The 15,092-nt window shown below is 39.8% G+C and overlaps 1 protein-coding gene across 1 annotated transcript; it reads left to right on the forward strand.

Annotated features, from left to right (window-relative positions):
• The first annotated feature begins 2,029 nt into the window (after positions 1-2,029).
• Positions 2,030-14,832, forward strand: LOC134005571 (up-regulator of cell proliferation-like). The gene is made up of 3 exons (XM_062444494.1): positions 2,030-2,051; positions 2,205-2,468; positions 9,695-14,832. Exons 1-3 carry the CDS (start codon positions 2,030-2,032, stop codon positions 14,395-14,397), a joined length of 4,989 nt encoding a protein of 1,662 aa, XP_062300478.1. The 3' UTR covers positions 14,398-14,832.
• Positions 14,833-15,092: the final 260 nt, after the last annotated feature.

Consider the following 15,092-nt stretch of genomic DNA (forward strand, 5'->3'; position numbering starts at 1 on the left):
ATAAAACCATCATTTAGCTTAAACCCAACAATAAGGGCTCTGGCATGAGGCCTAACCACTCGACCTCTGTTCACATTTTTTATTAAATATGTTATTAGAAAACTGTGATATGAAATCAACATTGTGTGATTCAGGTGGTCTCTAGATAGTTTTTTTCTGAATTGTGTTATATCTGCAAGACAGCAGGGTAAACAACTGTCTGCATTAAATAGGGCATCTGTGGTGGGTTTAAGTTTAATCACGCCATTTACTGGAACCAGTAGTTTCGTTTTCCCGGAAATCAGATGATGCTGTAAAAGTGAAAGTGTCTCGACCCAGCACCATAAAAGGGTGTGCATTGACTAGGTCTACAGCAGGCAGAAAAGATCGGCGCTTCATCTACAGGACAAATAGACGCTTTACCAGCTGCAACAGTACCCTACTGCATAGCTGAAACACACTCCTGGAAGGAAGAATGCACTTTTAGCATGAGGAAATCGTCTCTTTAGCGGTGGGTTATTCTTTTGCTTTGTCAGTGATTTTTCCGTTATGTGATAATAAGAGGACACAAAGTACAAGTCGAAGATACAAGTAGCCAATCTGTACAATAGATGGCCTCCACCTATCTAAACTACAACCTCAGCCTCACACGTGCAGACGGGACTTTTTACGCTTTACCGTTTTTAAAGATTGTTATTGAACAACCTGATTCTGTTCATTTGTATTGATTATGATTGAATGTAATTGTTTTTCGGATGATCATATGTAGATTTATTGAGTCACGTTTCCTTTTCGAAGTTGTACTTGTGAATCACAAGTAATACAGTCAGCTGGTCTGATCACAAGTTGTGATCAGGCCAGCTGACTGTATTACCTGTGCCTGGTACAAGATGATCTCAGAAGCCCCCCCTTTTTTTCAGTCAGTCGTTTAAATGTAGGCCTTATTGTAAAAACATATAACTTTGGTTGTGTAAAATTTCGGTTACAGTTTTATAGCTGATATTAAATATCTAGCTCACTTTTCTTTCATTTGATCCATGTTGCTCGGGAAGCGAGCCCCTCCCGCTCCGCTGTGACTGCCATTTATCAACCCCCCCCCTCTCTCCCTCTCTCCTGCGCAACAAGTCTCGGTTCAGTTGGATCGCTCCTCTCGGACTTTACTCCTCTCTGATACAGATACCAGACTCAACTGTTTGTCTGGAGGTTAAAATTAAAGATGTTACTCCACTACATTTTACAGGGAAATATTGTACCTTACCTGCACTGTATTTGAAAGCTGTACTTCTTAATTACACTGATTTTACATTACAAACTGATTGGCTCATAAAACTTGCTGTACTTTTTTATAGATTAAAATACACTAAAGCAATATTAACTCAGTCACAAGAATTGTTTGTCTGCATAACAAATACTTTTACCTTTTTTGTTGATCATACTTCATCAAGTGGTAGAATCATGAATAAAGCCCTTACTTGCAATTTTTACAATTCATGTGCCATTGAACAAATATTACTTGCAGCAGTAAAGTGATCTTTAATCGTCTTTCAGAGCTTCTACATGTAAGGTATTCAATTAAAAATGAAGCGGAGAAGCTGTTTGCCCAGTGAGACAGGCTCTCCACAGAACTCCCCACCTGAGACAAAGCATTCCAGATGGGAAGAGGAGAACTCTGAGGATATCTCTGAGGAAGAGGAGGTAAAGAAAATAATGGATAATTGAAAATAATATAATTACATGGCAAATACATATTGTCCTATCAGTTATTGATTGATTCATTACACCAAAACGCATATTTCTCAATTATCAAGGAGTTCTTTGATGCACCAGATGAGCCTTACTGTGAGGAAGAAGACCCTCCTGCAAAACCACATCAATGTGAAGCAGCCTGTGTATCTGTCTTCACAGGTAAATCTAAATAACTAAATGTTGCTGGAATTAAAATGTTAACAAATACAGTAAAGCTGTGGCTGAGTGGTTGTTAAGCTCAACAAATGTTTCTTCATAACTTTAACATACATGAATGTATTTCTTCTCAGTTCATGATATAAAAATGTTTGTGTCAGACTTAAGAAGTTGCAAAATGTGTATTTGTACAAATTGTGTGAGAGATGATTGTATGTTGCTTTCCTGTCTGCCACACCTCTTATGCTTGGCAGGCAAACAGCAATAATAAGGATAAAACCAGAATGTACAGAGAAAGTGAAACTGTTATATTGTCCCCATAGAGCCCAGCCCTCCTGTTCGGGTTACAATCACTCAGGTCAGCAGTGGGTCACTGTCTCTGTGTTGGGACACTCCTGCTGGTGAAGTGGAGAACTACATTGTGACTTGCAGCAGTGAAGAAGACAGCAGTTGGCAAGAACTGACAACACACACAAACAGCCTGACTGTCAGCAGTCTGAAGCCAGGGGTGTGTTACTCCCTCCAAGTTTCTACACAGCTGAAGAATGGAAGAAGAAGCAAGCCAACTGTAACATCTTCCTGCACTAGTAAGTAAAAAAAAGAGAAGAAATACTCAAAATAGTAAACAATACTTATTGCTACCCTGACTCTGCAAATTATTATAAAAATGAATAAGAATAATGAACAGATAATACAAAGACAAGAAAGTTTGCAGAAATATTTTTTATATTATTATATATTATTTATATTTTCATTTTAAAGTCCATGCACACACATGATTTACTGCCATTACCATTTGAGATGTAACACTGACAACAAGCGTTTGAAATGGGTACTGCAGCACAAATTCAATATATTGGAGAGAGTTTTCACACCCCCATCCTCTTCTACCCAGACTCAAAGTTCACATAGTTCTTCGGTTGGGTAGAATCTATCTCTGTATCCACTTAGTTTGCTTTCTTCAAATGGCAGCCAGTGTGCCTTGGCTTGTGACTTTGACATATTTGCAGTTATATATGTATATAGATATGTATTATAATAGAAAACAAAGTTCCAGCATCATCGTATAAAGACGGACAAACCTATGAAAAGAAATCACCTCTCGTTGTCATTCTGCCCCAATTTACAGTACATCTGTTGTGAGACAGGAACAAAACTGCATTAAAATAAATAAATAAAATTAAAGCTGCGAGCAGCGTTGGGCGGGACCTCGCCCCCTTGCGCACGTCGGGCCGCGGCGAAGCGGAAAGGTTTCCGTCAGGTGCATTTAGACGCATTCAGACCCGGGCATTTATTGGACACTGCAATAAGTAATTACACGTTACAAACACGATCTCTCTCTCTGTCTGTGTAGACATTTAGACTGAGCAACTGAAATGAACTGCCACTTTGATGAGTCAAACAGGAGAGGAACTTATTTCCAGTGAAACCTGTAGATATGTTTGTAGTTCATGCTCATGTAATTCGTGTTTGATCTAGACTTTGACAGCAATGTCAGTGAAATAGTTGACAGACTGCACAGATATCTAAAATCATAATAATACAGTCAATAAACTTGAACAAGAATCAGAAAACTTTCTTATCAGGTATCATGACAAGTTTTCTCCACTGGGTGGCACACTAAGACCACAAATTAACCTGGCTGAGCCAGCTGCATACACACACACAGTCGTTGCCATGGTAGTTAACGACTGGAGAGCATGACAACAGAGCATGGGCAGACAGAATGGAGATGTGGGATTGAATGGGAGAGGAACAGGGTGCACATGTGGGGCCGCAGATCAAAAAGTGTAAAACATAGCCGGACCAAATTACACACATCTATAGATGAGACTTGTGGCTACATTTTGACGTTTGAATGAAGTCTATAGCTGAAAGTATGCAGGAATAATATATATATTTTGAAAAAGCCTGAAAAATCGTCCAAAATCATACATTTAAAGGCAAACTGTGCACTTCCTGTTGGATTTAGGTCAGTGGTGTCAGCGTATAATTTGTAGGTCTAGATAAGACAAACAATTGAGTTTTGGTTTGATCTTTCTACGACATTCCTATCAGGCGTAGTGGCCTTTTTACTGTTTCTAGGTGGCGCTAGAGAGTTCGACGTTGTTTGTTTTTCCATTTCATTGAACTTATGGCCAGACCTGATGTGCATTCCACATTTGGTGAGTTTTGGAGCAGGTTTAGGGGGTCAAATTAAGGCGCAAAGAGGCGGTTGAAGAAACATAATAATAAATGGCACACTAAGACCACAAATGAACCTGGCTGAGCCAGCTGCATACACACACACAGTCGTTGCCATGGTAGTTAACGACTGGAGCGCATGAGAACAGAGCATGCACAGACAGCAGGCAGAGTACGGATTGAATGGGAGAGGAACAGGGTGCACATGTGGGGCCGCAGATCAAAAAGTATAAAACATAGCCAGACCAAATTACACACATCTATAGATGAGACTTGTGGCTACATTTTGACGCTTGAATGGAGTCTGTAACTGAAAGTATGCAGGAATAATATATATATTTTGAAAAGCCTGAAAAATCGTTGAAGATCCCACATGTAACGGCAAACTGTGCACTTCCTGTTGGATTTAGGTCAGTGGTGTCAGCGCGTGATTTGTAGGTCTTGATAAGACAAACAATTGAGTTTTGGTTTGATCTTTCTACGACATTCCTATCAGGCGTAGGGGCCGTTTTACTGTTTCTAGGTGGCGCTAGAGAGCCAATTTTGGCACTTTTGGCTTAATTTTTCCATTTTATCAAATTTATGGCCAGACCTGATGTGCGTGTTGAATTTGGTCTGTCCTGGAGCATGTTTAGGTGGTCAAATTTAGGATCAAAGTGGCATTAGACTCTCCTCTCATTCATTGTCTATGGGAGCGTTTTGGCAAGGGTTTTTAAGCACTTGACCTTTGAGGGCTTCTAAAATCCAAACCGGACGAGTAATGAAAAAGTTGTTCAGATCATTTGTGCAGCAGGGTGTGCTAAGTCAGCTATTTAAGTTTGAAGCCGCCACGATGAACGCCCTCGGACAAGATAGCGTTTGTAGCAGGCCAAGAATCGTCAAAAATCCCACATGTAACAGCAAATTGTGCACCTCCTGTTGGATTTAGGTCAGGGGTGTCAGCACGTGATTTGTAGGTCTTGATAAGACAAACAATTGAGTTTTGGTTTGATTTTTCTACGACTTTCCTATCAGGCGTAGTGGCCGTTTTAGTGTTTCTAGGTGGCGCTAGAGAGTTCGACGTTGTTTGTTTTTCCATTTTATCGAATTTTTCACCAGACCTGATGTGCGTTCCGAATTTGGTGAGTTTTGGAGCAGGTTTAGGGGGTCAAATTAAGGCGCAAAGTGTCGATAGAATAATAATAAAAAACGATACAAATTCAATAGGGCTCTGGAGTCCTCGCCCTCTTGCCTTTCGGCTCGGTCCCTAAATAAACAGACATCATCAGACAGTGTCCAATTAAGGTGATATAGGCAGGATTAGAAGTTTTAAAGGGAGTGTCGAGCTAGATGTAGATTTTGCTTTATGGTTGAGGGGATGGATTTTGATTGGCTGTGGTTTAGGGGGTGGATTTTGATTGGCTGTCAATGTCAATTTTCATTATAGTTGTGGTGTGGACTGTTGTGTTCTGTTGGAGTTTATATGTCGCTATGAGAGCTAGCTGCCAGGTCGTCACAGGCTGCAATAATTTATGAATGTAAAGTTATTGTATCATGCTGGTTAACGCTGCTGTACGATCCCCTTTGCTTTAAAAAAATATATCGTAATAAAAAATTTTTACTCAGTAACGGATGTTATTTAAAATGTAGCGAAGTACAATTCTTTACACAAAACACAATTAAGTAAAAGTGAAATTACAGATTTTTAAAACTACTTTAAAAAGTATGTTACTTTCCACCTTTGGTCAGTCGCTGCCTTTGGAGGTCTGATATTTCTGTATAATGACTGTTGCTATAGCTACAGACCGTTGCTAGGGACAGCTGTCCAGCTCCTCTCTCAGGCTGGTCTTGAAAGTGGGCAGATCATACCTTCAGGGGGTCACCCTCACCTGTATATAAGAGGTTCAATCCCCTCTGGCTTTGCCAACACTAGCAGGTTTTCGGCTGTCCGACAGAAACTTCTGCATAGTTTCGTTATTTATGTTTTTTTCCTCTTTTTTTTTTGGTCCCTCTGTCTGGGCCCCCCCTGCCAATTGGGCCCTAGGCACGTCCCTAGTTTGCCTTTGCGTTAATCCGGCTCTGTATACAATACAGTAACACTGTATTAATTTCTATTTACTACAAAATCCAGCATACAGGTGTTTCTCTAATTTACACGGTCCATAGGTGAAGATGATGAAAATGTGCTGGTGAGGTGACTAAAGAAGGCAGACTGTGTGAGTAGCCACAGCAGTGTCTCCAGTATGTCCTCCTTATGCCTGACAGCACAATCATGTGTTCATTCATTCATTTCAGCAGCTGCTGTGTTGCTCCACAGCTCACCATCTCCTTTGTGCTTTGGTGCGACAGTGCTGTTGAAATGTTGAGTGGACACTGAGTTAGTTATGGCCCACTATAAGCATGAGTACAGATAACACTTCTGGTATGAATGCTTAGGATAATATGGATCTATAATTAATGTTTTATAGGAAGTGAAATTAAGTGTGTGAAAGTAATCATTAAAAAGTCTGGCTTCAATTCACCTCACAATCTGTGTGGCCAGTTTCACCTGTCTCCAAAATGTTCGTACATATGGGTCAAAGTTTACATAAAAGTGCACACATTCTCCCATCAGGTTTATTTTATGGATCACAGTTTTGTGTGGGAAGTGGCATACGCCTTTTTGAGGCCCCATTTTTTGCATATGCATTAGTTTTAAATGAGAACGCTGATCTGTATGACAAACCTTTTGACTGATGACTTCCCATATCCCATATCACATTCTAACATATACTCATAGTCCCAATCAGGAGGCCTTATAGGAGGACCTTGTATGAAACAAATGTTTTAACACTTTGACACTTTCTCAACCTTTTCTCTATTGTCTGGTGGTGAAGCTATCATGATCAAATGGATAAAAATCCTTGATTAATATTTTCTATTTTATTTATTTAATAGTCCTACAATATTGCTAAAGTAATTGTTATTATAAAGCAACTTAATATGTTTATATATTATTTTGTCACACACAAACAAAACAAAAAACAAACAAACCATAAAACAGCTTTTTGTAAGACTACAGTAAAAATAAAAACAGTCAAAAATGTTAAAGTTAAATTAAAACTTAAAAGCAAGATTTGACATACTTGTTAATGTATAAAAACTCAAACCAGAAATGATAAAAATCGTTTTACTTGATGAATGATAAAAGTATCCTAAATTCAAATAATATGAATACTGTAGCTTATCCACTTCCAAACATCAGAAACCAGGGTGTTTGAGCTCTGCCCACCAAAGTACACTCCCACAGCAATATCAGGATTTCTTAGAACAACAAAGAGAGCACTCCGCAATCGGACAATAAAGGACAGTTCCTGCACAGCTGGTCTTGAACGTAGGTTGTCTCAAAAACAAGTGAAGTAACCTCTTACATCTTTGCAATTAAGCATACTCATCTCAATAGTCTGCCTCTCCCCAACACAGAGGGTCAGCACCTTGGAGAGCACCACTGCGGACAGTCATAACAACTGTATGAGGGGTTGGAACATGATTAAAACAGTTTTTGAACAATATTTAACACATTTTCTATAGAGATTACATCGATCAGATTTCCATATTTTCAGTAATTAAAACCGGAAGGGAACGCCTTTACTTTGCGTACAAGAAAAAAAGTCATACAATGGGTTAATTAGTAAGCTGTAGAAGTGTTTAAAAGTGCAAGTTTGAATTTTAGAGAAAGCCACATTGCTGTAGACCTGATTCCAGTCCTCATGCTAAGTTAAGGTTAAGTGTCTCCTGGCTCCAGCTTTACCTCTCAGGTCTCCATCTTCTCATTCAATATTGAACAGACCAATTAACTGACAGACCAACATCACTATACTGTAGGTAAAATCTAGTTGGGGCAAGAAAATAAGGAGATTTATCAGTTTGTAGATAAATGCAGAATCTGTGTATTGTGCCGTGCTACCAGGGGTGTCAGGTTATATCTTTTTACCTTGTAAATGTAGTCAGGGTTGACAGTCATGGATGCAGTTGAGAACTCCAAGATGAAGATGTGAATAGAGCAGATGGACATCTCCCCTGAACTGGGGATCTTGCTTGATGAAGATTGCTCAATGTACCAGTGTTGGAGTACAAGAGTCGGACCCAAGAGCAGGGAATGCAGCTCAGAGCTGCTGGTAGAATGGCAGGGCAAAGGAGTGGACCTGATGTTGGCAGGATGAAGTGGGAATAGCTGGGTGGCAGGCTGAAGATGAGGTAAAGGCAATCCTGAGTCAAAAGGAAACATCCAGTTAGTAAACAGCCAAAAACCAGGAGCAGAGAATTCACTAAAGTAGAGTACTGAATTGTGGCTAAAATTGAGACAAAAGTCTGGCAGAGCTGGGGTAGATATAACTGCAGGTAGATGAGTTGATGAGAGGCAGGTGTGCTGACTGGGCAGATGGCAGATGTTGAGTGCCACAACAAAGCCAGGAGACAGACAAGCTGGGAGGAGAACCATGTCCACACCAGGTTCACATAGACAAAAACAAGAGACACAAGGAGTCTCTGGAGACAAGGAGTCTCCAGCTGAGCCAGACACATTCCCAACAACCAGAATGCCAAGAAAAATTATCACAAGTTATCACTGCAGAAGTCCAAGAATTCCCACAGCCCTATGTTCCCCCAGTCCTATGTTCCCTCAAGGGTTTTCCACCAAATTAGGCCCTATGTTTCCTCAGGCCTGCATTCCCACAGCACAGGTATGGCCATTCCCTAATGCACATAATGTGTTGTTGCCCCCTTTAACCTGTTTTTTCATCTATGACAATGCTTGAAAGACAGGTGAATTCCTTTATTTATTACTGAACTGAGGGAACATAGGGCTGGGGGAAAATAAGGCTGTGGGAACATAGACACGTTCCCGGTTTGCACCAGTAAAAAATAAGAAAAGTGGCACAGCTGAAGATTGCGTGATTCAGCTCATGTAATATTTATTTTAAGGCATGCATTCTTGCTTAGAGAGTGACAGTTTAAAAGAGACATTATAAAGTTACTTTCAGCAACAAGGTCAGGTCCCTCATGCATTTTCCCCCTGACCTCTCCCACTGATTTTCTCCTTCAATTACTGATCTTTTTGCTGACATCAGGATATTTAACTCATATTTCCTGACATATAGTGTTTCATTTGGGGATGACTACGCTTTGCAGATCATAGAGTCAGCTCTTCAACCAGTATACTATGTTTAGCAGCAGAAAACACTTTGATGTGAACTACTGCCATATTCACACATGCGAAAAGGCATACTGTAGCATCAGCTCAGTATTTTATGCTATTGGCTAGGAGAGGTGGCTAGGCTCATTTACATTTCGAGTCTCAGTAAATACCTTACTAAACTAAAAAAATACAGTAAAGCAAGGTTTGTGCCATGGATGGTAATAGACAAACATGATCAAATTGTTGCTCATGCGTCACAACTGGGAAATACAACACTGAGGTCCTGATTAACTTAAAACTTTTTACTTTTTTTGTACCCTTATAAGTGCTTTTTACTTACAAAGGATGTAAGGAAAGATGCAAAATTGTGCATTGTGATAAATTACCCAGAAGTTTTTAGATTATATCAATCAATATTGCAAATAAAGAACAACGAACCATGGTTTTAATAATCACTGTCATTTATGTCAACAGAGACACACATGGAGAGCTTATTGGAGGATCTTGGCTTGGAGCAGCACTACAAAGAGAAGCTTTCCCTGACCACAGTACTTCAGATTGATGAGAAGACCATTAACGATGAATCTTCCAAGTGTAATTCAGACCTTCCATGGTATTTTTTGAAGAAACTGATGATGGTTAATGTAACAGCTAGGAATGTGAAATGTACATCAGTATGTGACTTAAACTGTGATGCTGCATCAGGGAATAGAGGGTTAGATCTTGACAGTCTGGTCAACTGCCCAAATTCAGGTGACATGCTAAACCCTCTGGATGTAATCACTGCTCTCTTTCTGTGTTCTGATGGTTTTGTACAGCAAGAGATGGCACTCAAAATGTCTATGTGTCAGTTTTCTGTGCCTCTGCTGCTTCCCAACTGTGACACAAAGCAGTGCACACTCATGCTGTGGGCCATGAGAGACATTGTTAAAAAGTACAGACCTGGGTCACTGTCAGAATCCAAGGGCTTCATTGAAGACAGAATTGTTCTCTCAGATCTTCCAATGATATCTTTTGTGAGATTAGGTGAATGCTCCTTGTCCAAGTCAGAGATTCTCAATAAGCTTCTGAGCAATTCTCAGCAGTACCATGACACCTTTGTTCACCATGATATGGAGTGTGGAGACAGTCCAAGGAGAATATCCAATGGATTGGTTGAAATGACTTGGTACCTTCCTTGTGGAAACAAAAACATGGATCTTTTCAGTGAGCCAGTCGCTGTAGCTAACCTTCGTGGGGACATTGCTTCATTTGAAGCACAATACTCTTTTTTGTGTCAGACATCGACAGCAGTTTTTGTGTTCTTTGATGATTTAGACTCTGAGTGCAGGCTACTGACCAACCAACATCAGAAGGCGCAGATCTTCTTGGTGGGGAACTGTGAAAGCAAGCGGTTCGGTTTAGATGCACTGAAAAAGGTAGCAACCAATTTGGGCTTGACCAACAGCAACCTTATTTTGAAGATTAAACAGATGAACGATGCAGACTTCATCAAAAATGTGAGGAATACAGTCAGAGATGTTGTTGAGAACCCAAAGATGAAGATGCCAATAGAGCAGATGGCTGATGTTGCCCATGAACTGGGAATCTTGGTTGATGAAGACTCTCCAGAGTGCCAGACTGCCAAGAAAAATGCAGATGTCATCACTGCGGAAATTCAAGACACCCTGGCATACAAAGAAGCTCAGCTTCCATTGCAAGGCCAAATATGGAAAGATTTGACTCGCTTAGAGAAGGAAGAATTTCGGCTTCGAAAAATTGGGTCTAAAAGCGTTGAAGACTACAGATGTGATCTTCAGGAGAGGAAAAATAAACTTCGAAAAAAACAGAACTCTTACAAAATGTCAAATGCTATGACGTGCTTTATCACAGCAATATCAAGCCCTGGGATAGAGAGGTGCTATTTCCTGAAATGGATGAGAATTAACCTCGATAACCTGTCTCGAGAAAAACTGTCTGGTCTCAGGGAACAGTACAAAAAGAAATGCGAAAATTCTGAAAACAAAGAGGAGATTAAAGACATTGACAGACAACTTTCCAACAGCTCACTGGGGACTGAACACTTCTTCCGTGAAATGGGTCAAATCTATGAAGCTTCCATTTCCTGCCAAAAATTACGTCAACAATCACGTCATAAATCATGCCCAAAATTATGTCAACAAGTACAGCATCTTCCAAAACTCTGTGCAGGCTTGTTGCTTGATGGATTTCCTCTTGAGCTTGTTGACGGAGATGCATCCAACATACCTCTCAGATGGGTGAGTGACGTTCTCTCTCAGCTCAATGACTTGGTGTCTCCTAAGAGCAAGATATTGGTGGTCACAGTACTTGGAGTTCAGAGCACAGGAAAGTCCACTCTCCTTAACACCATGTTTGGAGTGCAGTTTGCCGTCAGCAGTGGTCGATGCACTCGAGGTGCCTTTATGTTGCTCATCAGAGTCAATGAAGATGTGAAAAAAGTACTCAACTGTGACTTCATGCTGATCATTGACACTGAGGGTTTAAAGTCACCAGAACTTGCACATCTGGATGAAAGCCATGAGCATGACAATGAGCTTGCAACACTCGTTGTGGGGCTGAGTGATATCACCATTATCAATATTGCCATGGAGAATTCAACAGAAATGAAGGACATCTTACAAATAGTTGTGCATGCTTTTCTCAGGATGAAAGAGGTTGGCAAAAAGCCCAAATGTCAGTTTGTTCACCAGAACGTGTCAGATGTTTCAGCCCATGACAAGAACTTACGAGACAGGAAACTGCTCTTGCAGCAGTTAAATGAGATGACCCAGGCAGCAGCCAAAATGGAGAAGAAAGAGGAGAACAAGTGCTTCACTGATGTGATGGAGTACAGTCCAGACACCGGGAATTGGTACATTCCTGGACTCTGGAATGGAAACCCACCAATGGCACCAGTCAATGCAGGGTACAGTGAAGCTGTATATGAGCTCAAGAAGAATATTATCCAAATGTTGGGAAATTGTGACTCATCTGCAAACAATATCTCTGAGTTCACAGAGTGGATATCAAGCCTGTGGAATGCAGTGAAGCATGAAAACTTCATCTTCAGCTTCAGAAACAGCCTGGTGGCCGATGCCTACATGAGGCTTTGCACAGAATTCAACAAATGGGAATGGGAATTCAAAAAAGCCATGTACACCTGGGTCACAGACGCTGAAACCAAAATTTCCAATTTTCGTACAGTTTCTGAGAAATCTGAGAAAAATGACATGGGAGAACTTGTCATGTGCTTGAAAAGTGAAGCTTCCATACTGCTGTCTGAATGGGAGACAAAGCTTCTTGAACATCTTACACAGTACTTCAAGCAAACTGAGGGTCATGTCTATCTGGTAGAAGGATACAAAGAGGAATTTGCAAATAGTTCAAAGAGCCTTCGAAAAGAAATGGAGAGGTCCGTGACTAATCAGCTGGAAGCAGCAGCTGACATCAGACAGGGAATGGTAAAGCTTGACAAAATAAAGGAGAATCACACAAAAGAATTGGAGGTAAGAGTGTGTGCATTAATTGAGAAATGTCGCCAAAAAAAAGTCAAGATGACAGACAAAGAACTGGAGAAAGAATTTGATAAGATGTGGACTAAAACTTTGAAGGAACTATTGTTCTCTAAACAAAAGGCTACAAATGTCTTCACCAGTGTGTCTCATTCCCTGAGAGCAAATGTTTCACCTAAGGGGAGTCGTGCATGCCAGCTATTAAGCCTTAAAAACCTGCAAGATTGTGGACTGGAGCCGTTCAAATATACAGCTGAAGGATTCATTAACCAATGTAAAGATTTCTTCACCGCTCAACGTCACACAGCAGATGTACAAAAAATGGCTGACAGCATCATAGCTGCTTGCTCACAGTTTGTAAGTGAGAAAGTAGAAAGAGTAAAAAAAAGTAATTACCATGACACTTACATCCAGGAGATCCTACGCATGATTGATGAGAGGCTGCAACACAATCAAAATCTGAAGACAGGTATTGAGTTTGAAGTTTCCCTAAAACAGCACATCTGTGGATTTGCAGCCAGGGAGTTTCAGAAAATGCATGAAGATTTCATAGAAGAGAATGATCCTTACAGATGTCTGCATCAAAACAAGAGAAAGTTTTGTGCAGATTTCAAAGATGTGTTCCATGAACGAGATCAGTGCCAGAAGAAGGCAGAAGAATTCACCAACAAATGCTTGAAGCCTGCAGTCGAAGACTTTGTCAACCGCTCCTTGGGTCCTGACATCATTGGTGAAATGTTGACATGCCCACAGTTCAGCACACGAATGTTCTTCCAGCATTCAATTTTACTAGATTTGCTCTCCAAGGATGACTATGAAAAGTATCTGAGCTACATTTGCTCATATGAGGATTATGTTAAGAAATTGATACTTGATCAAATAATGGAACATTTCTCCAACCCGTCTAAAGCGATTGAGTTTGAGGATCGACACATTCACTCAAGTATCAACAGCATAAACAATGCCATCAACAAGGCCAAAACAGGAAAGAGTGGCAACTTGAAGACATTTGTTGAAGATATCTGCAAAGAACTTGGTGATAAACTGGTTATTTCCCAGGATGCTCTTGGTGCTTTCATGATCCTGAACAATGCAGACCAGGAACAGTTTGCCAACTGGCTCACACAGTGCATGGAAGACATGGCTCAAGCTCTTAAAGAGAAGTTTAAAAAATCAAACACTGAAATTAAACTAAAAAATCTTAATGTGAAGCCTCAGAATGAGCTTTTCAACAGACTGATTGGATGCGGTAAACAGTGTCCATTCTGCAAAGCGCCTTGTGAAGCAGGAGCAAATCAACATACTGAGCACTTTACTTCAATGCATCGGTCACAGGGTCTGGGTAAATACAGGTCTCTGTGGTCACAGAAACTTGTCACTGACATATGTTCTTCTCTTGTGATCAGTGACCAGAAATTTTCCTGTGAAACCACAAATGGTTCTTTTCACCCTTACAAGGATTACAAAGAAATCTTCAAAGACTGGAAAATTGCTCCAGATGTAAGCCTTGAGGCCTCAGACTACTGGAAATATGTAATGACAAAATTCAACAATGAGTTTGCTAAAGAATACAAGGCAAAGCCTGCTGTTATTCCTACATCTTGGAACAATATCACAGACAAGGAAGCAGAAGCTAGCCTGAATGTGTCATTTAACATGAAGTGAGATACAAGTAACATTTCCTCCTCATGTGATTTGACATGACAGAGGTGCACACCCTCCTCTTTTTGTTCATCATCCTCTCATGAATATTTTGATTTGTTTGTTTGTTTGTTATTAGTAACATATTTTTGAGAAAACCACTGCATGTAGCGCTCATCTATACATTAGAATGCATTTAAAGATGTTAATTAATACAAATAATCAGTTTTATCTGCTAATGATGTTGATGTTGATGAAGACACCTTTAAATACTTTGATTCAGTATAAATGCAAGGAGCATATGTTTCAAACTTTACAATCATTAAATCTAAGCTTGCATTGAATGAATTTGTGTGACTAATATTTTTCTTTACTGAATGTAGAATGTGTGTTTCTATGAAGTATCTGGTGTCTATTTACTACTGAATTAAAAGATAATGTAGTCTATATTTCAAAATTTATACATGACAGTTTTAAAAATCTTATTCAGTATGATATGCATTTTTTCTACTCAGAATAATTAATGTGAAGTATTGAAAATATTTATTTTAAATGTACATCATTACATTTTAATGAATTTGAAAGATCATAGAGACTATACCATATTATCATAATGTAATATACACTGTATGAAATCTAATTAAATAAGAAATATGGCAATTAGCAACTGTATGAAAGTCTTTAATGTTTCATCTCAAGTGAACCAAACTGGATTGAAT

The sequence above is a fragment of the Scomber scombrus genome, chromosome 23, assembly GCF_963691925.1.
Source record: "Scomber scombrus chromosome 23, fScoSco1.1, whole genome shotgun sequence".
NCBI lineage: Eukaryota > Metazoa > Chordata > Actinopteri > Scombriformes > Scombridae > Scomber > Scomber scombrus.